This window comes from Fusarium redolens (genome assembly GCF_020744475.1).
Source record: "Fusarium redolens strain MPI-CAGE-AT-0023 chromosome Unknown BKA55scaffold_6, whole genome shotgun sequence".
Lineage (NCBI taxonomy): Eukaryota > Fungi > Ascomycota > Sordariomycetes > Hypocreales > Nectriaceae > Fusarium > Fusarium redolens.
In genome coordinates this window covers 926,819-947,020 of record NW_025763669.1, presented here as the reverse complement: position 1 = coordinate 947,020, position 20,202 = coordinate 926,819, and the positions used below count along the sequence as shown (strand labels likewise).

At 49.0% G+C, this 20,202-nt stretch overlaps 7 protein-coding genes across 7 annotated transcripts; 4 read left to right on the top strand and 3 right to left on the bottom strand.

Annotated features, from left to right (window-relative positions):
- Window positions 1-38: 38 nt before the first annotated feature.
- BKA55DRAFT_688401 (uncharacterized protein) lies at window positions 39-464 on the bottom strand (the record flags this gene model as incomplete). The annotated part of the gene is made up of 1 exon (XM_046199202.1): window positions 39-464. One exon carries the CDS (start codon window positions 462-464, stop codon window positions 39-41), a length of 426 nt encoding a protein of 141 aa, XP_046050953.1.
- A 156-nt stretch (window positions 465-620) lies between these two features.
- Window positions 621-1,538, top strand: BKA55DRAFT_314838 (uncharacterized protein). The gene is made up of 2 exons (XM_046185657.1): window positions 621-1,107; window positions 1,168-1,538. The coding sequence occupies exons 1-2, from the start codon at window positions 776-778 to the stop codon at window positions 1,280-1,282; spliced, it is 447 nt and encodes a 148-aa protein (XP_046050952.1). The 5' UTR covers window positions 621-775; the 3' UTR covers window positions 1,283-1,538.
- Window positions 1,539-2,879: 1,341 nt separating this feature from the next.
- Window positions 2,880-4,423, bottom strand: BKA55DRAFT_537793 (glycoside hydrolase; the record flags this gene model as incomplete). The annotated part of the gene is made up of 4 exons (XM_046189965.1): window positions 2,880-3,446; window positions 3,497-3,741; window positions 3,798-4,283; window positions 4,333-4,423. The coding sequence occupies 4 exons, from the start codon at window positions 4,421-4,423 to the stop codon at window positions 2,880-2,882; spliced, it is 1,389 nt and encodes a 462-aa protein (XP_046050951.1).
- Window positions 4,424-7,382: 2,959 nt separating this feature from the next.
- Window positions 7,383-8,607, top strand: BKA55DRAFT_508056 (endoplasmic reticulum vesicle transporter-domain-containing protein; the record flags this gene model as incomplete). Its single annotated transcript, XM_046187391.1, has 3 exons — window positions 7,383-7,470; window positions 7,518-8,105; window positions 8,153-8,607. 3 exons carry the CDS (start codon window positions 7,383-7,385, stop codon window positions 8,605-8,607), a joined length of 1,131 nt encoding a protein of 376 aa, XP_046050950.1.
- A 1,936-nt stretch (window positions 8,608-10,543) lies between these two features.
- Window positions 10,544-13,856, top strand: BKA55DRAFT_688398 (uncharacterized protein; the record flags this gene model as incomplete). The annotated part of the gene is made up of 2 exons (XM_046199201.1): window positions 10,544-12,767; window positions 12,820-13,856. The coding sequence occupies 2 exons, from the start codon at window positions 10,544-10,546 to the stop codon at window positions 13,854-13,856; spliced, it is 3,261 nt and encodes a 1,086-aa protein (XP_046050949.1).
- A 1,316-nt stretch (window positions 13,857-15,172) lies between these two features.
- BKA55DRAFT_537790 (uncharacterized protein) lies at window positions 15,173-16,521 on the bottom strand (the record flags this gene model as incomplete). The annotated part of the gene is made up of 3 exons (XM_046189964.1): window positions 15,173-16,250; window positions 16,303-16,391; window positions 16,444-16,521. 3 exons carry the CDS (start codon window positions 16,519-16,521, stop codon window positions 15,173-15,175), a joined length of 1,245 nt encoding a protein of 414 aa, XP_046050948.1.
- An 843-nt stretch (window positions 16,522-17,364) lies between these two features.
- Window positions 17,365-20,119, top strand: BKA55DRAFT_563928 (P-loop containing nucleoside triphosphate hydrolase protein). Its single transcript, XM_046192446.1, has one exon. The coding sequence runs from the start codon at window positions 17,381-17,383 to the stop codon at window positions 20,003-20,005; it is 2,625 nt and encodes an 874-aa protein (XP_046050947.1). The 5' UTR covers window positions 17,365-17,380; the 3' UTR covers window positions 20,006-20,119.
- The last annotated feature ends 83 nt before the right edge of the window (window positions 20,120-20,202 follow it).

The following is a 20,202-nucleotide window of genomic DNA, read 5'->3' as shown; positions in this document are numbered from 1 at the left end:
CGTTCTTTTCTTCTCTTTTGTTTTGTTTGCTTTGTCGTTCAGTCTCGGCTGAAAGTGCTGCTAACACGAGCCCAAAGCTTGGTCTTAGAGCTCATAGAGCTACTGTCACTAGCATCAGAGCCGGCATCGCTATCCTTGCGATGAAACACATTGCCCGCGCCGCCAATGCCGACATGTCCAGCTGCCATTTGGTCACGAGCAGCAATGCGGTCGTACTCGTCGTCAAGAGACACAGAGGGTTGCTCGCTTGCGCGGTGGACGTTGCCCGCTCCACCAATGCCGCTGAAGAAGCGGCGTGACGGGGTAGTAGTTGTGGTTGTGGTTGTGCTGGGGGTCACGACGGTGCGGGTTGAGGATGATGTTGTGTCTTTTGACGCGCGGGAGATGTTGCCGTAACCGCCGCGGCCGGAACGTACGAAGACGTTTGTGGAGGGGGAGGGCTCAGTGAGGATGTAGCTGGGCATTGTGGTTGTGTAAGTGAGGTGGTTGTAGGTTGTGATAGTTTCTCAGTGTTGAGGATGAGAAGAATATATAATTGATTCAATGTCAAGTTGTAGATTGGATTGTCAAGAGTAAGTAGAGCTTGGGGAGAAAAAGAGAGGTTGTCATGATGGGAAGAGCTTGGTAGTTATACCACGACTCAAGCTTATTCAAGGGGGCCACAACACACAACCTTACCTTAGGCAAGGTGACCTACCTTCAGCCAAGCCAAGCCCAAGCCAAACAAACACAGCACAACAACGCAATTCCTGATACTTTTGAGCTCACCCCACAAATGGACCCATGTTTGACTTTTTTCTTCTTCTTTTCTCTCTTGTTCCTTCGCTTCTCCCCGCATTTTAGATCGTCATGTCAATACCCGCCATCCCATAGCCGCCAAACAGGAGACTCATCACCCAACATGTTGATACTCCGCCAGTGTAGCAAGGCGAAAAGTCAGAGCTTTTCTCGTCTCCTGACATTTTTGGGTCAATTACGCTTTGCAGTTAACGGCAACCATTGCTGTGCGTGTGATCTAAGCTGTTCCTTGCCCAGAGAAATGGCGCTGTCACGCGGTCCCCCCAGATTTTACCAAATTTGTTCCTGGATGTCTAGAGTTTTTAGTATGTAAAAATTACCCCATAGAAATGAGCTCCCCCGAAACTATTGGCTAATGCAGGGATGTAGGGATCCACGACTAGGACGTCTTTGCATTAGCTCCATCTTGGAAGACGACGACGTGCTTTGGATATTGGATATGGCAACCCCAGACCAGATAATTCCATGCAATTTTGCCTTGTGATGTCGTCGTCATGAGGGGAAGTGTAACAGAACACGTTGTCAACGGGACTCTGTAATTGAATGGAGCGAGCCTTTTGGTGGTGAGACCTTGAGACTCTGAGACAAGTCGATTAGAGTGATCAATAGACTCCAAGCCATGTATCGTGAGTTCAGAGTCTATGGAACAGTTGGCTGAAACAACTCTCCACCTCAGAAACACAAACATGACCACATTCTGATGCGTAAATACCCAAGGAAAGCTACCACATCTACATTCAAGATCTTTAAAGACAACAAGCTAGCAACGGCCACTCCCGCCTTAGATCTAGTTTGTGTCCCTCAAATCTTTAACTCAACAATGGTCTTTCTCATTTTCGAAAGCCAATTCCCATCTTTTACGAGATAGAAACGTTGATATCCTATCGTCTTACCAACTGTGCTATACTCTGACCGAGAACTCGAAGCTGCCCATGTTATCAGATCTGAGCCCTGCTTGGCCTACGTCTCTTCCCCAGATCTTGTTCCAAAACGGATATGCTCCATTTGAATACCGTAGACTATTCTGTAGTAAAAATAGACATAGCGAGTAAGAGGGTAGTTCATCAACACCGAACTTTCCGACCTTCCGAGTATTCCGAAAATGTCGGTTATACACTGTCCAATTTCGAGGTGTTTCGTAAGTACACAGCGTCTACTATAGTACGTTCACCTCATGCCATTCCATCTTTCAGCATAAAATGGACGTTCTCTTGATGTGGCATGTTGCTTGTCGTTCCGCAGTGGCGCTGGAGACTGCGTAGTCGGTCATGTGCCAGTTTGTCAGCGCCTCTGGAGATTTTCTAGAAAGAAAGTCTCACCCCACTATTGGACCTCGCGACGATGCTTTACAACGACAGCTGGCGCTCGAAGATGCAGTCGTCATTCTTTCAAGGCTTCTCCTGGGTGTTATAAGGCCTGTTAAGAAAAAGACTGCTTGTCTCAGTCCCACAATGGCACAACCCCATCACCAATCATACTAACCCCGAACCATTGACGTTTCAAGGTGACCGTTGAAAGCATCAAGCCAACATTTCATACCGCCTCCGTTTCACAGCAATGATCAAGTTGCCGAGTATCCAGAAAGCGAGATATTATATGGAGATTTTCAGGATCTGCGCAAGCACGGTGCAAAACACACCGACTTCTGTCAAACTCTATTGTGTTGTGATATCGAGTCTATGACCCAGTCTCTCAAATTGGAGCCGCGTGTTCATGACGAAAATCCATCAACGTTCCAATAAATGCTCAATTCGGTCAATGAGTGAACTGACGGGAAGTTAGACCATGTTATTGATGTACCTGTGGAAGTTGCTATCATATGGCAAAGTGTTTGGACCTGTCAACATTAGTAGAATTTGTATCAAAGTTCTCACTAGCTGCAAGTCATAAAGTAAATGGTAAAACATTATAACATTTAGAAGAATAAATATCCAGCCTGCCAGGCTATTTAGGTCAAGTATACTCCATCCAACGCCCAGAAGATCATTTCTTCAGATTCCAAAATACAAGGCTGAAAAAGAAGCACAATTGTGCATGCCGGACTTCGTCTTTAGGCATAATCAGAAATCAAGAAAGATCCTCTATTTGCCCATGCTCATCCAGCCGAAGATGCCGCATGCAAAGGACAGAACCAAGAAAGTGATGATACCGGCACCAGCCCTGTCGGCAGTGGTCAAAGGCTTGTAGGTCCTGTCAATCTTGCCGTCTCCGACATTGCCGGCGTTGGGGTTACCCTTGGAGGTACCTCCAGTCTTGGCCGTGACAGGAGGAGGAGTGTCCTCCATGAGCAGAGACGACACGGCAGCAAGGACGTTCATCTGCTGACCGGCACCTGTCTTGCCATCGTAGACACCGCTGGCCCACTTAAAGCCGCAAGCACGCTTTGTGTCTCCTCCAGTACATTGCTTGATGGCAGCCTCGGTTGATGTCTGGAGAACGGGAAGAATCTTGGGTTTGATAAAGGGAGCGAGATGTGTTGCCTGAGACATCCAGCGGTGGACGTAGCCCTTGAATGAGTACATATCGGTGGTGCAGGTGCCGTGGTTCTCGCAGGCAATCTCGACAGCGATATCCTTGGGGAAGAAGTTGCTGATAGTAGCGTCGACCAACTTGCTCACACGGTCCTTCCATTTCTGCTCACCATTGGTCTGGAGAAGTCAGCGAGTTGCCATCAGTATCATGCTCTAGGTCGACTTACGTGGTTGTACATGAAAGCAGCGCCCTGGAGAAAGACGCCCGAGTTATAAGAGAACTGAGCCTTGTTGATATCGGTACAGTTAGTTCCGACATGAGCACCGTCATAAATCTTATAAGTGGTAGGGTCAAGGAACCCAACGCCCTCAATCCAGTCCCAGGTCTTCTCAGCCCAGTCGGAATAAGTCTTGTTGCCAGTGTAGCGTGCAAGTCTGGCACCCAAGTTGAAGAAGCAGCCGTTAGCAATACCTTTCAGAAGTTAGTATAGAGTCCATCATGATAAATATCTCAAGAGGAGGGCTGACTGTTCTTGTAATCGTAACCGTTGTTAGTTCGAGGAATTTGCCATCGAAGACCACCGTTGCAAGTGCTGTCGTGTCGATCGGGGTTGGCTTGAGTGTTGAAAACAGCCTGAGCGAGGGCAAGCCATCCAGGCTGGTCTGAAGCAGGGTTGGGGAAGTCCAGCTCAGCAGCCAACATAGCAGACATTCCCCAGAAACCTTGATCGTCGTTTCCGAGAGATAGCGTAACGTTGGCGGGTTGGTAGTCCTGATCATCACCGACCTGGAACTGCATAGCCTGCATCACCAATTTGTTGTAGGTAGAATCGCCGGTGCACTTCCAGTAATCCATATACGTCCCCCACATAGCACCACCTTCCCACCAGTAGTAGTCACCATTGGGAGGGGGGCCAGGCAGAATACCAGGAATACCGCCAGGGTCGTTTCCATGGTAGTATGTGATCAAGTCAGCGGCGAGTTGCTTGGCTGACTTCTTGATGTCGGCTGTTGCTAAAGTTAATGTCTGTTTACCTCTGAGCCAACGGTTGGGGGATCGCACCTGTGGATGCAATGCTATAAGGCGACTGGGCGTTAACAAAGCCCGTCGAGGCCAAAAGCGCAACGGCGCCAGTTGGAAAAAGGGACTTCATCGTGGGCGGATGCGATTAAAATGAAGCGAGCGAAGTTGAGAGCGAGCGATTGGAATCAACAGGAACGAGCGGTAGACGCGCCCAGCGAGGGCTCGGTCGAAAATATTGATAAAATTGTCGATAAAGCTGATTTCTATCGTGAACTGACCGAGCAGTCAAAGAGTGTGAGCCGATCTAATAGATCAAAAGGACAAAAGGTCGACGTAAAGTCTGTGATGAATCGATGTTGTTGAAGAATTCAAAGTGCCAAGGAAAAGAAATGGAAACGGGCGACGGGGGTTAATGCGTGCGTGGTACATGCAGCAGCGCAATGCAATTAAAAGGGAGCGAAAGAGGGAGGGAGAAACAGAGGCTAGAACCAATGAGATTGACGGTGGATCGGGAAGAAGGAGGGTGACACGAGCTGTTGAGTGGCTAAAACGGAGTGAGCGAGACCCGGGAACCGTCACATTAGCGGCGTCAGGTACCTATTTTTGCTGCGGCGGGGGGCATGATTACGCATTGATACGAAGGAAGGTAATCAGGGGTTGGGAATGGTTTGAATCGATGGCTCTTGTTTTGATCTTGCGCTGCAGCTACAGATGCTCGACCCTCCGTATTCTTTACGTTATACTACGTAGTACTGTACTCCATATTGTTGCGTACGACACTCAAGATGGAGACTGACCGTTGAGAATTCTGGAAAGGTTTATGCCGTTGCAAAGAATGGTCTCCATTACAACCAACGTACGACGCCAGGAATCCAGACTTACCGTACCTTGCCTGAATGGAGGAGCCCGCCTTGCAAGGTTGCTCCCCGATTCACCCATCTCTTTCACTTCTGCCGGAAACCTAATTGATCATTATTTGCCTCTCCTAAATACCCATCTCCATGATATCTTTCTCATTCTTGAGCGCGCTTTTGGTGTTGTAATGCTTCAAACACAAACATGTCGTCGATATCTTTGTTCAATGCCAAGGCGCTTATCGGCACACTTTACCGATTCGCGACCCAGGGTCTGGTATGCCAAGATGCCCAGAAGCCAAGTTTCCCTTGTCCCGTTGTCGTTCGCGTGGCCTCCCGTCTCGGCGCCGAGATGATTGACTACAGGTAGGGAGAGCACGTGATTCGTATTCCCGATAATCGGGTTGAACAGACTTCATTTCTTGGAACCATAGACATCTAAAGATGTGAACTCGATTTAAGCAATTGACATCCATGCACATCAACGCTCGACCCATTTACTACTCCATATTCTCCATTTACTTTATCTCAGAGGATCGAGATGGTGGGGAATTGGTCCGAACCAACTCTGCCCTTGAAAATCCCCCAGAAAATGGATGACGGACCCAGTATTCATTCAACAGTGCTGAGATGATCGACTTTGTCGAGATAGTCGGACCGAGTAGTTCCAACTAGCGATGCTTCTTGGAATGCTTTACCCCCTTCAATTGATGTATATGATGATTGTGAAGAACATTATGGCATTCTCGCCACTCAAATCGTTGTCGCATTATTTCTCTAGACTTTTTGTTCTGTCATAAACGTGACAGCTAAGTGTCATATTCCTCAGAAACTGGTCGAGGTTACAGGTACTTAAATATGCTCGATTCTTTGAAAATCTAGGTCTAAATACTTTCTGAGCTTCGCATGAGTCGAGAGAGTGCAGCTCAACCTTTAAGGAAGTGCTTACCAAGTACAACATAAAGATGATCTTTATTTCAAGATATTAGATATCTCGTGCTAGAGTAGTAAATTGCTACCTTTTCAAATGCGGCCTTTCTGCAAATGGCCGAGGAAGACAGTCTTAGTGTACGTGCTTGTGACTGTCAAGTATTTGCCTATTGAATCTTGAGATCTCACAATAGAGCTGCGTATAATCTCGCAACATGATCTTTGAGATACATAGCAAAGTAATTGGTTATAAAAACTGGCTCTGTTCATTCAATTGCCAGTTTGTTACGACATAACACTATCTACATATCATGAGTCCGATGTTGGAAAAACATAGCTTCGGTACAAGATTCGACAGGTTGCATGGTATCTGTACTTGGATCATATTAAGGAATATCAAGACATGTATTATCTGAAATCAATTCATGCCAATTTCAAGGACTGGCCTCTGTTCCGATCGCAGCAATGATGAGTGACGGATATTGATAAGAGAAAGATCCGTACACTGAAACGGCCACCATGCCAGTAATCCAAAGCAGTTCAAACACAATCTCGCGACCACTCCTCGAAGAAAATACCAATCTTCGAGTATGAACTTCGGACTAATATCTGGTTTGTTGGTTTGAAATTTCATACATGAATTTCCCTTGCCTTTCACTGGATACAGGTGCGTTCTATTGTGTTGTACGGTGCACCCATTTTCCTAGCTGATGTCTCGAAGCTCTTTACCAGGCTGATTAGAGGCAACTACTGATTTGATAGATCATCACGAGGACTGATGATCTCAAGCTAATAAGTAGGGTTTGAATAGACGCAGCGATGTCGCCATTTGTGCTTGTAGTGGAACCACGTAAATCCGCGTTAAAGCCGGTCTTGGTTCAGGAACAAGCTCGGTTCGGCGACACTTTATCCCATCTTGGCCTTGTCAACCAATCAGCGACTGGACCCTGACGACGCTGCTTCAGGGGATGAGTTTAGTTACAGATAGCTGTCCTTTCTGATTGCGGCTGTCAGCGCAACGAAGCGACGACATCGATAATTCCCAATTTCGTTCACTAACAAAATCCTGGTCGACTTTCAAACGAATTACCCAAGACCACTGAAACCGGTTCCAATTGGTTTCCAGTCCTTCGACCTTTTTCACCGAGGCATGCGGCAGTAGGCCCAAACACCTTTGCGCATTTGCTGTCGATCAAGCGGCTCTAGACCATTATTTGCGACGGGACCGATTTCGACTGCCCACGACATCGAGACAGTTTTCATTGTATCTATTCGAGCTAGCGGGACTAGAAGAACTTTGCCACAATGATGAACGGAACGGAAAAGTCGGATTATGACGAGGACAGGTTTGGTCCTAAGGAGGGAAGCTTGGTCAGCGCTTTTGATGCATTCCGTATGTCTCTCATTGCTGCTAGGTTCATGTGCGCTAACTCTCGATAGCCAAATCGAAACCGCAATACATTCAACGAACATCGGGAGGTGGAAAATGGACAGTCGCGGTGTCTATTATCTCACTTATCCTCATCTGGGGCGAACTCGGTCGCTGGTGGCGCGGCGCAGAGTCTCACAACTTCGAAGTCGAGGCTGGTGTTTCGCGAGAACTTCAAATCAACTTGGACATCGTGGTTAAGATGAACTGTGACGATATCCATGTTAACGTCCAGGATGCGTCTGGCGATCATATCCTGGCTGCTAAGCGTCTCAAAGCCGACAGGACACTCTGGAGCCAATGGGTCGACAACAAGGGCATGCACAAGCTTGGACGGGATAGCCAAGGTCGCGTCAACACTGGCTCTGGATATAACGAGTTGGGATATGAGGATGAGGGTTTCGGCGAGGAGCACGTTCACGATATTGTTGCGCTTGGTAAGAAGAGAGCCAAGTGGGCAAAGACACCCAAGTTCAGGGGCAATGCCGACAGCTGTCGTATTTATGGAAGCCTGGACTTGAACAAGGTGCAGGGTGATTTCCATATCACTGCGCGAGGCCATGGTTATAGGGGCAATGGCGAGCATCTCGACCACAGCAGTAAGTCCAGCGAATGGTAATCCATGTCGTGTGCTAACCAGTCACAGAGTTCAACTTCTCACACATCATCTCGGAGCTTTCATACGGCCCATTCTACCCCTCGCTGGTCAACCCTCTCGACGGAACTGTCAACACAGCTCCTGGTAACTTCCACAAGTTCCAATACTACCTCTCGGTTGTGCCTACCGTGTATAGCGTCAACTCAAAGTCTATCCTCACCAACCAATATGCCGTTACCGAGCAGAGCAAGGCGGTCGACGAGCGATACATCCCTGGTATCTTCTTCAAGTATGACATCGAGCCGATCCTGTTGACCGTTCACGAGAGCCGCGACGGTATCATTAGCCTGTTGGTCAAGATTATCAACATCATGAGCGGTGTCCTCGTCGCTGGACACTGGGGCTTCACAATCAGCGATTGGATCCACGATGTGATCGGCCGACGACGACGCAGCAACGGCGGTGTTGGTGTGTTGGGAACTAAGGAGGGTTTTGATCAGTAGATGAAAGGACGTACGATGGGAACACAAGCATGTATCATACAGCGCTGGTACAGAGCCAAGCAGAAGGAGTTAGGGCTTGGAGTTATATACAACTGATTTATGGAGTTTAGGTTAAAACATGGGAATTCGGGTTTAGCATAAGAGAATTGATAACGGATTTGCATAAAGCATTAGCCAATGTTTGTGAATTTGCCAAGATGTTCAGGTTGACTACCCTGTAAAGCACCGGGCCATCATTCGTCTGCTCGTAGCAAGGATGCATAATGAAATGCGGCTTAGAGAGCGCAAAGCCAAACGCCTCATCTCTATAACAAGGAACCAATACTTTTACTCCCCATCCCTGGACTTAAAGTGCTTTTGCCCGATTTCATAAGACGGTCGTATTGAAAATGCCGCCATGCTGATATGGGAAAAGGCTTCTGAAGCATAGAACATTCCAGTCATGAGAACATAACGGAACCACGGAAAAGCCCACCAGACGGAGACCCTTCTCGACGATTGTAGTGCGTGGAATAAGGCTGTCAGCATCTGATTGTGCATGTGGTCTTGACAAAGAGAGTCTGGTGACTCAAACCTCAAGAGACCGCGTAATCAATTGACCTTGAAAAGCGGAGCCTGATGAAACTGGAATTGTCTCTCCTAATTATTTTTATCTATGATTTCTTTTTTATTACTGTTAAAAATGGGATGGATCTTGGCTGAGGTGAGGTGACTCCGCTGGTAAGAATAAGAACCAAGATGTTGATCGTTAATGGGTCAAGGGTTTTAAGAGGTGGGGTTCTTCCATTAAATGCCTATGACGACACCAGCAACAGCCCAGTCCGAGTGGAGACCTTGTTCATGATGATGCATGAGCATAGTTATTCGTACGAGATCGACCAAGGTTCACGGTTCGGCACGTCCAGTCTCTCATAACTTAGGGAAAAGGAAAGCTTCGTCGCCTCATTCTTTTTCTTCTTTGAGTTCTAGGAAATGTCCCTGTCGATGAAGAACTGGGCCTTGGTCCCGAGGTGGAGGGTGACCCGTATGAGTTGGCCTTTGCCTTTGTCCTTGGACTTTTCAAGTTTGTTGGGGGTTTAATTGAGACGACACAAAGAAGTAATTGAACTATTGGATAACTACCTAGGTATTGGATGTTTGTTTGGCACTTTGAGTCAAAGCGTTTGGCGAGGCTCTGTGCCCAACTGGACTGGATGGACTCGATATTCTTGGTATGATCTGTGGATCTTGGAATCGTATTTCGGGCATAAACGATCCCTGACAGTTGAGCCTTTCAAGATTCAAGAAACTGCCCGAGACAGCCCAGAAAAGAACCATTCTCTTCTCCCCAAGACTACAGCAGATTCTATCTGAGGTTGCATTGAAGTTTGCTCTACCTAAGACTTGATTGGCTTCGGTCCCAGAACGCCCAGCATCAGCCGGGCAGAACAAGAGACCTTCTGCCACCCATCACGATATCTCGCCCAATCCCGTGCCATGTTCTACTGCACAAGCAGCATCATCTTCCATCATAGCCACAGCAGGCTTTCTCTCCCAACCCCTGTCAAAAAGCCGTCCACTGAAGTTTAAGGGCTCCACGCACACTCACACTCTGGAGCTGGGCACTGATGTCCATGTCCATGTCCACGCTAACTGCGCCTGGATGAATCAGAATCAAAGCCCAGCCATTCGTTCCGGGTGCCCAGTTCTTTTCTTCCCTCAGCAGGTTCCGTCATAGCTCGTCTTGGTTACTTCCCAGCTTTTCCCCCTCCACCAAACCATTTCTCCCGTCCCCTTCTTCCTCATACAAACAAACAAACCTAGATTTCGCTGTTGATTTCTCGTTAGGCGTTTTCTACTAAACCTCTGGATTTACTTCCATTTTTGACGAAATTCCCTCTTTTGGATCCGCATAACTTTATCGCATAGCCTTATACCCCACCTGTCACACCCCGCGATGGGTGACGTCTACAGAGAGTCTCGCGTCTATCGTGAGAGGGACTGGGAGCGAGACGATGGCTCTTCAGACGACGAGCGCTATCGTAAAACCACAATCAGACGATACAAAGTCGCACCAAGCAGGTCTGATCGCTTCGAACGAGGTTCCGAATTTGATGATGGACGTTCTCATTTCTCCCGCTATGGTCGCTCTTCTGGCGACTTAGCTGAACACGACCGACGCTCTTTCGTCCCGGATCGCCCTCGCTCTGCTTTTGAAGGAGCCCCTTCTCATGCTAGTTTTCACGAGGACCGTGGTCGAGACACGGCTCCTCGATCTTACGTTTACGAAAAGGAAACTGAACGAGAGACTTATCCTCCTCCACCCCCGCCTATGCCAATGCCTGCGCCTTCTCAGGTGGGAGATCGATCTCGTGCGCCAGTCTTCGTAGAGACCAAGGAAGTTGAGCGTGACTGGGACCGACGATCTCGCTTTGACGCTTTGTTCGACGATGATGTCAAGGTTGAAAACCAAATGGTCAAGACTGAACGCCGAGATAACGGCGAGTACCGCGTTGAGAAGCGTGTTGAGGAACACATCGACGACACTCATGGATGCGACGTTGAGCGATACCGCAAGGAAACGGAATATTACACCCCTTACGACCCACCGCCTCCTCCAGCTCCCGTCATCATTCGACAGCGCGCGCCTGAACCGCAGAAGATCATTGTTCAAGAAGCTCCTCCTCCAGCTCCAGTTATCGTTTCTCCCCGCCAGCAACAGCAGCCTGGTGTAGTTGTCATTCGTGAGAGAGAGCCTGAAAGGCAACAGGTTGTAGTTAGAAGGGAGCATCGAGAGCACCGACACGAGCACCGACATCGCCCTTCGGAGGAAGAGTATTACTATCGCCATGAGCATCGCGACTCCCGTGGAGATCGTGACTACGCCATTGAGCGATATGACCGTAGACGCCGCGATCATGGCTATCACAGTGATGACGATGATTACTACGTCCGACGCAAGGTTATTCGTCGCCGTGAGGGCAGCGAAAGTCCCCACCACAAGCGACACCTGGCCGAGGGCGCTCTCGCTGGCGCGGGTGTCACAGCTCTTCTCAACAGTCGCCGCGACAGCTACGGTGAACTGCCCGAAAACCGCGGCCGCAAGGTCATTGCTGGAGCTGCTCTTGGCGCTCTTGGCACTGAGGCTTTCCGCCGAGCTCGTAGCGCTTATGGTGACCGCTGGCATGGCGACGATGAATCTCCCGACCGCTCCTCTCGGCTTAAGCAGGGTCTCGGAATCGCTGCTGTTGCTCTAGCTGCTGCTGGTGCCGCCAAATACTACCAGTCCAATAAAATTGAAAAGGAGGAGGCGATTCGAGGCAGAAGCCGTCGTCGTGGTTATTACTCTGATGACTACTCGCGCTCTCGCTCGCGATCCATCATTCGAAGAACCACGACGACAAAGAGCACTAGCCGCGGCAGCCGTCGTCGCAGTGTGTCGACGGCAGCCAAGGCTGCTCTGGGAACTGTTGCTGCTGCAGGTCTTGCCAAACACCTTCGTAACAGGTCCAAGTCCAAGTCGTCTCGAGGCCGCAGCAGCAGTAGGTCAAGCAGCTCGCGCAGCCGCAGCCGATCGAGGAGCCGCAGCAAGTCTAGACTTCGCCGCGGTGCCGAGATCGCTGGTGCAGCTGTAGCAGCCAAGGCTGCACACCACGTTTGGAAGAAGCGCAAGGAAAAGAAGGATGGCAGTGACAATAGCAGCGATGATGAGTACTACCGCCGAGGCCCCTCGAGAAGCCGGAGCAGGAGCAGGTCCAAGGCCAGATCCATTCGTTCAGAGGGCGGGACTGATCCTGAGCTAGGCCCCGTAGTTGAATACGGCAACGATCCCCTCGCGACGCAACCGCCAGCCTCAACGTCGCGAGGCTACGAATCCGAAGCGGAGGCAAGACGTCGACGCCGTAGACGACGCGACCGTAGTCGATCCGCGTCGTCTGCGGGATCTGACCATAACCGTAAACGCAGCAGAAGCCGACTCGGGGCCGCCGCAGCCGCAGGAGCTGCAGCCCTTGGTATTAAGGAATACAAGGATAAGAAGGATAGGGAGAAAAGAGAGCAGCGCTCTAGGGAACGACGACTCGAACTTGAACGAGAACGCGAGCGAGAAGATGAGCGAGACCGTCGTGGTCGAGCTACCAGATCTCCTTCACGATCACGATCTCGAAGTCGTTCCAGGAAACGTGAGCAGTCCTTGAGTGACCGTGACTGTGTTGACTGACCACTATGAAATAGGATTTGATGACTATGATGATCGTCGCCCTCGCTCTCGCTCACCACCTATGGCTTCTGGTGGCGCTGGCTTCCCACCTTATCCCATGGATCCTACTCCTCCGCCTGGAAACCATTACACCAATATTCCGGACCGTTCTTCTGACTTCCAGCCTTACGTTCCTCAAGACTACACGGGCTATCCTCCGCCACCTCCTGGACCTCCTCGAGGACTTTCGACAGGACCCGCCAACTACCCACCGCCAGGACCTCCTGGGCCACCACCGCCCCCTCCTGGACCTCCGGGACCTCCACCGGCTGGCGGTCCAAGAGCGCCTGACAATGTGAGTAATCCTGTCCACAACCTTGGCTCAAGAGGCCTTGATGAGGGTGCGTCCGACTGTACTGGGAGGGTTGTTGGCACAGGAGAAGGAACGGAAGCTGACTCTGCAACAGATAGTCTAGACTCGTCTGATGAGGGTCAACCGGCCAAGTCGGTGGTGTTTGGTCCTTTGTCACCGAAGAGCTTTATGACCATGAAGCGACACCGTGAGGAAACAGCAGCCAAAGAAGAAAAGGAGAGACAAGAACAAGAGGCTCATGACCTACTTCAAGGTCTTGTGCCTGCTAGGCCACGTTCGAAGTCTACCCCCCCTGCTATGGAAATGGACGATTACTTTGGGAGACGCCGTCACCGAGATGATGACTCTAGTTCGGATGAATCTATCGAAGAACTACCTGACCGATTTGACAGACAGGGTAGGCCCCTGGATGAACGATCGAGTAGGAACCGCGGCTGGAAACGCAGACAAGGTGACTTTCAGTATAAACCCAGACATCGAGATGATTGGGATATCAAAGGTGCTTGGCAAGTAGCTGGAACGGATAGCCAAGCTGTAGATCAGCTCGTTCGCGGTGTAACTGGTGCACTTGAAGGCAGAAGCGGATGGCTTGGTCTAATTGGAAATATTCTTGGAGGACTACAAGAACCAGAACAACGAGGGGCAATTGAAGATGGAGGTCACGAAAGAAGAAGACACAGAAGGAGACACAGAGATTAACGACTTGATGACTGTGATTTTGGGAACGATTTCTTTGGATGGATATGATTAATGGTCTGCTTTTCAAGTCGAGCTTTATGATATGATGTTATGACTATTATACATTACGGCCGATATAGAGAAACACGGTTTGATGTCTTTTTATATGATGTCCCAATTCCGTCTATATTTGTCTCTAACCTTTCCAAATTGTAATCCTCTATATGCCTTGCGAAAGGTGATGCTCTATAAGCAGACGTGATAATGGAGCCGCACTGCAGCTGTATAGCAATGTTGATTGAGTGAGTATTGCTTGTGACTGAAGTGTTTTTTTTTATGCATTATTCAGAGTGTTGTTTGTAGGAGAGCTGAAGCTCGATCCTTTGTATTACCTCGAGCGGATTGGGACGAATGCTTTAATGAGACAAGCATATTATTTTGCAAGGACCGTATATGCATATCGCTTGTTTCGAAAAAAGGGTCTCCTTCAGATGTAACGCCTTTCGCAGACATCGAATGTTATAAACCAATCAAGCAGCGCGAGCAACATCAGAACCATGCTCGCACATGCAGCTGTATTTAGCGACGTTTAGAATGCCGCCACATTTCCCGCAGAGGATAAGATACTTGTCCGTGTGGTAGTCCGTGTCCTTAACAGCGACAAGGTCTGAGCGGGGAACTTCTATCACGTCTGGAGTCGACGTGCCGGGGGTGTTGTCTGAAGGAGTGGTTGCGGTGGTTGAGTCTGAACTTGACATGTTCTAAGGAGTAGTTACTGTCATGATTATCAAGGAGAAAAAAGGAAAAAGGAAAAGAAGAGAGAGGGAAAAAGAAGAAAAGGCGAGATGTGATTGATTACATTGAGATTTATAAAGTTATCTGATAGGTGCTGCTGTTGGGCTGTGATAGCTTCATTTATGGAGAGGTCTAAGCCACATTAGTTGGAACAAGGATGTTGTAGAAGTTTCGCTTAAGGTTCGAGATATAGTTGATTGGAGGATTAGTTCTTTTCGGTATGTGATAGTATGATATGAGGTTCTGACTTTTGTGAGATTGTTAGATTGTTCTGGGTGTTTCCTTGTAAGTTGATGTTGCATTCTGTGGGTCAGATCATTACCAGGATGAGTTAATGGAGGTTTTGTTCCGGTGTCCTGGATCTCACACCAACGGACCCTTAAGCTTCCTGTACCCGATACTTTAAACACATTTTCATAACGTCTATAATATTCCGAAACATGCCATTGGTATCCTTTCGTATCGACACTAATATATATAGCCCCCTCTTTATAAATCATACAACTAACTCCTCATCCTCGACGCCGATCACCTTTTTCTCGTTATAACTCGTCTCTAGCGTGTGCTGGCTCTGGTCGTCCGCTGTCTTTATGTAGATCGACACCGTTCTTGAGTCGCCACTTCTCCCAGAGGCTCCAGAAATCGCTCTCCATGTTGGTATCCATCTGATCGGGCAGTACAACCGCGTACTCGACGTATAGGTTTCCGAACTCGGTCTTGTGGTACACGCTGTCGCCATCCTCGTGCCAGATGGGCATACCCTCTCCAGCGACAGTCTCGACATGGCCGGGTTGAATGACCTTACCGCGGGGTCGACTTAACCGCACGACGTGGTTATCGAGATGAGTGAGGTTGCGAGTCCAGCCGCCCATCCAGGCTTCCCGAAGAGAGAGAACCTCGGTCCAGTACAGATCATCACCCTTGCGACGGAAGAATGCGCCATCGGCCTTATCGGGATTGTTGTCATATGATGGAGCCCTTTCAGATAATGTCACCAGCAAGTCACCAGGGACCCAATCAGGACTCTCATCAGCTTCGTTCTCGTAGACAACACGAGAGTCGCGAGCAGCTCCACGCTGGACGTTGAGTTGAACAGTCGTCGCCTTCCTCTCAACCCGTTCACCCTGGCAGACCTTGCACTTATGCTTGATGTTCTTGCCCCTACCACCACAGGCATCGCATCTTTGCTGGAACTGCTGGAACATTCCAGGGGCGAGCTGGCGCTTCACGATGCGTACACCGTGACCGCTACAAGCGTGGCAAGTATCGACCTGTCCATCTGCACTTCCTGTACCTTCGCAAGCCTCACAAATGTGTTGCTTTTGCCAGGAGAACTCGGTAGTGGCGCCGTTATAAAAGTCGCGGAGGGAGATTTCGACACGGACTTCGACATTGTGACCTCGAGGTTCGCTGGATGCTCGTCCGAAGTGACCATGACCACCGAAGAAGCGGCTGAAGAGATCGAAGGGATCATGACCACCACCACCTCCACCTCCTTGGCGGCGCTGTTGAACACCCTCGTGGCCGTATTGGTCGTAGACTTTGCGCATTTCCTCATCGCTCAAGACATCGTAGGCTTCGGAAACTTCGACAAACTTATCGTGTGCTGTATCATCGCCACTGGAAAAGGTCAGTATTAGAAATCAAGCAGATGGTGGATGGAGGGGCATACGGATTCTTGTCTGGATGGAACTTCTTCGACAATTGACGATATGCTTGCTTCAATTCCTTCTTGCCTGCTTGTTTGTTTACACCGAGAACCTGCGCAACTGTTAGAATCTGCATATTTAAAAGCATATGAAAATTGGCGTACCTTGTAATAGTCCTGGGCGCATACAGCTAGCTGGACCAGAGCTAGAAGGACCACGAGGGCCGCTGTATGGAATAACATCTTGTCTCTTCCTGCAGATATAAAAAAAGAAAAAGAAAAATTGAAAGAGACTTTATATAAACAAACTGCCGACCTGAGGGGTAAAGAAGGACAGACGTCAAGATAGTTGCGAAGGACAAAAGAGGGTGAGTTGACTCGATAGAGAACGAACAAAGAAGTCGCCTGAACCTCGAAACACCAGCGTGTTATCAAGTGCTTGCTACACTTTTTGGGACGGTAGCAAGCTTATCAGCAAACCCCTGCAAAGTGGCGTCTTATCGAGAGCTTGTGACTGGCCGTGAGGATTGATTCATTGCCGGATTATGCTTTCTCCGTTGTCAAGTCTAATGTCGCACCCAGCTCTTGCATTCATCTCGAGTCTCTTGGCCCCACAGCCCCAGGGGCAAACAGGGAATAACTTGCGCTTGAAGCATTCATGGTCCAAGGTGCAGATACACGACTCCCCTCGAGAAGCAAGAAAACTCGAGACCTGACATAGGATGCCAAAATAAACCCATCAAAAGATGTCATAAGTTCTTAGTAATTTACCTACACCTCTTTGTCCCCTGGGATCGAGTGCCTAAGCGATATAAAGATTTAGGCAAGTTAAGTATAACTTTTAGGCCTTTAGACTAAGTAGATAGTTATTAACAGTCATCACCTCAGACACGTCAACTTTCTTTTCATAGTTTAATCAAGGCATCCAACTTTAGATATCCACAGGTAGATAAGACGCTTTGCTTCCGGTCTTTAACAGTGATTCTTCCCGTTCCATTCATTCACTGTCACTACATCCTGGGCTGTGACTGATTCACGTGACCCGCTACATCTAAAGGCACCAAGACCCACCTATTTCACTTCAACCCGACAACAACACATCATGAGCGCCAAACGCTACGCTTTTCTTCCTATGGAAGAAGCGGGAGAGGACACGGGGGAGTCCTCGAAGCAGCCTTCGAAAAAGAGGAAGACCGAAGATGCTGCTGCACGGAACAAGGCGGCGCTACCCGATATTCGAGAACGATCGCGACAAGAATATCTCAAGAAAAGAGAGGCCGAACGACTTGCTCTCCTGCGAAAGCAAGTTGCAGAGGAAACGGCTGAATTGAGGAGCGGCGTGCGGCTGTCGGAGAAGGAGAAGGCGGAGTTTGCCAAGAACAGAGAGATCCTGCGCCTGGCCGAGGAACGACTCAATATTGACGACCATCGAGATGGATACTACATGCCCGAAGACTACATCACCGAGAAGGGAAGGCTAGATCGCAAGAAGAAAGAAGAGGCACTCTACAAGCGACATGTTGAAAAAGACCAGTTCGGGCGGGAGAAATTCGTTACGGAGCATGAAGAATGGGAACGGGAACAAGCGACGAAGGCAAAAGCCCAAATCCAGCGCGCCGAATTGGAGAACGACGATTACGATTATGTTATGGATGATTCGCAATATATCCAGTGGAATCTAGATGCGCGAATGCCTGGCGACGGTCGAAAATTGACCAAAGAACAACAATTCCTCGAGGCGCAGATCGACGCAGCTGAGAAGAAGGCCCTATCAATTCAAGAGACACGAAAGAGTTTGCCCATTTACCAATATCGAGATGAATTCCTCGCTGCGCTGGAGCAGTATCAGGTTCTCGTTATTGTGGGAGAGACTGGTAGTGGAAAGACGACTCAGCTACCCCAATATCTTCACGAGGCGGGTTATACCAAGAACGGCATGAAGGTGGGATGTACACAACCTCGACGAGTGGCCGCTATGAGTGTAGCAGCTCGTGTGGCTGACGAAGTAGGCGTCAAAGTCGGTAATGAGGTCGGATATACGATTCGGTTTGAAGACTGCACCAGCGACAAGACCATCCTCAAGTATATGACTGATGGAATGTTATTACGAGAATTTATGACAGACCCAGAGCTCTCAGGCTATTCAGCGCTGATGATCGACGAAGCCCACGAACGCACAGTGCATACCGATATCCTCTTGTCGTTAATCAAGGATCTATCGAGATCGCGACCTGATTTGAAGCTGCTGATTTCGTCAGCTACCATGAACGCCGAGAGGTTCGCACAGTATTTCGACGATGCACCCATCTTCAATATTCCTGGTCGACGATATCCAGTTGATATTTACTACACACCTGCTCCCGAAGCGAATTACCTGGCTGCGGCCATCACGACAACATTCCAGATTCATACAACCCAACCCAAGGGTGATATTCTAATCTTCTTGACCGGTCAAGACGAGATTGAAGCCGCTGAGCTTGAAATTGCTCAAACAGCGAAAAAGCTCGGCAATCGCATCAAAGAACTTGTCATCTGCCCAATTTATGCAAACCTTCCCTCAGAATTACAATCTAAGATCTTCGAACCTACACCAGACGGGGCTCGAAAGGTAGTGCTGGCTACCAACATTGCTGAAACTAGTTTGACCATTGATGGCATTGTCTATGTTATTGATCCAGGCTATGTGAAGGAAAACGTTTACAACCCCGCCACCGGCATGTCGAACCTGGTTGTTGTTCCTTGCTCGAGAGCTTCCGCAAACCAGCGAAGTGGTCGAGCAGGTCGTGTTGGCCCAGGAAAGTGTTTCCGTCTATACACCAAATTCGCATACATGAATGAAATGGACGAATCCACTACACCAGAAATCCAGCGAACAAACCTGAACGGTGTTGTGCTTCAACTGAAGTCCCTAGGTATTAATGAACTACTCGATTTCGAATTCATGGATCCCCCGCCAACAGAAGCCCTTATTGGCGCGCTGAATCAGTTATTTGCTTTGCAAGCGTTGAACCATCGCGGAGAGTTGACCAAGGTTGGCCGACAAATGGCAGAATTTCCTACAGATCCCATGCTGGCCAAGGCGGTGTTAGCTGCGGACAAGGAGGGTTGCGTCGAGGAGGTTCTGTCTATTGTTTCGATGCTTGGTGAAGCTTCTGCGCTTTTCTTCCGACCCAAGGACAAGAAGATTCACGCAGACAGCGCCCGAAACCGATTCACAATCAAGGACGGTGGTGACCACATAACACTCCTCAACATCTGGAACCAATGGGTTGACAGCGACTTCTCCCCCATCTGGGCGAAAGAGAATTTCCTTCAGCAACGCTCTCTCACAAGGGCACGCGACGTCCGCGACCAACTGGCCAAGCTGTGCGAGCGAGTCGAAGTCGCGCCCTCTACGTCCGGTGCCTCCAACCTTCGCCCCATTAAACGAGCCATCACAGCTGGCTTCTTCCCCAATGCTGCACGGCTACAGAAGAGCGGCGATGGTTACAGGACAGTCAAAAACAACACGTCTGTGTGGATCCATCCTAGCAGCGTCTTGATGGCCGTTGACCCCCCGGAGAAGATGGTGGTGTACTTTGAGCTTGTGCAGACGACCAAGGAATATATGCGCAGTGTGATGCCGATCGAGCCAAGGTGGCTAACTGAATTAGCACCACATTTTCACAAAAAGGCGGATATTGAGGCGATGGAGGAGAAGAAAATGCCAAAACAAAGGCAACGATAATGTAGTTATTGCGGGCACGGAGTACATATTCTCATTACGGCGGTACATTCTAGTCATGTAATTTATAACATTTACGAAAACTTAGGATTTTCATCCCGAGTAATAAACATAATTAGTCTAAAGGCCTCTCAACTTGTACTGAATTTGCTAAATTTACTTAATTTACCCAAGTTTTTTATTACTTAGGATACATGTCC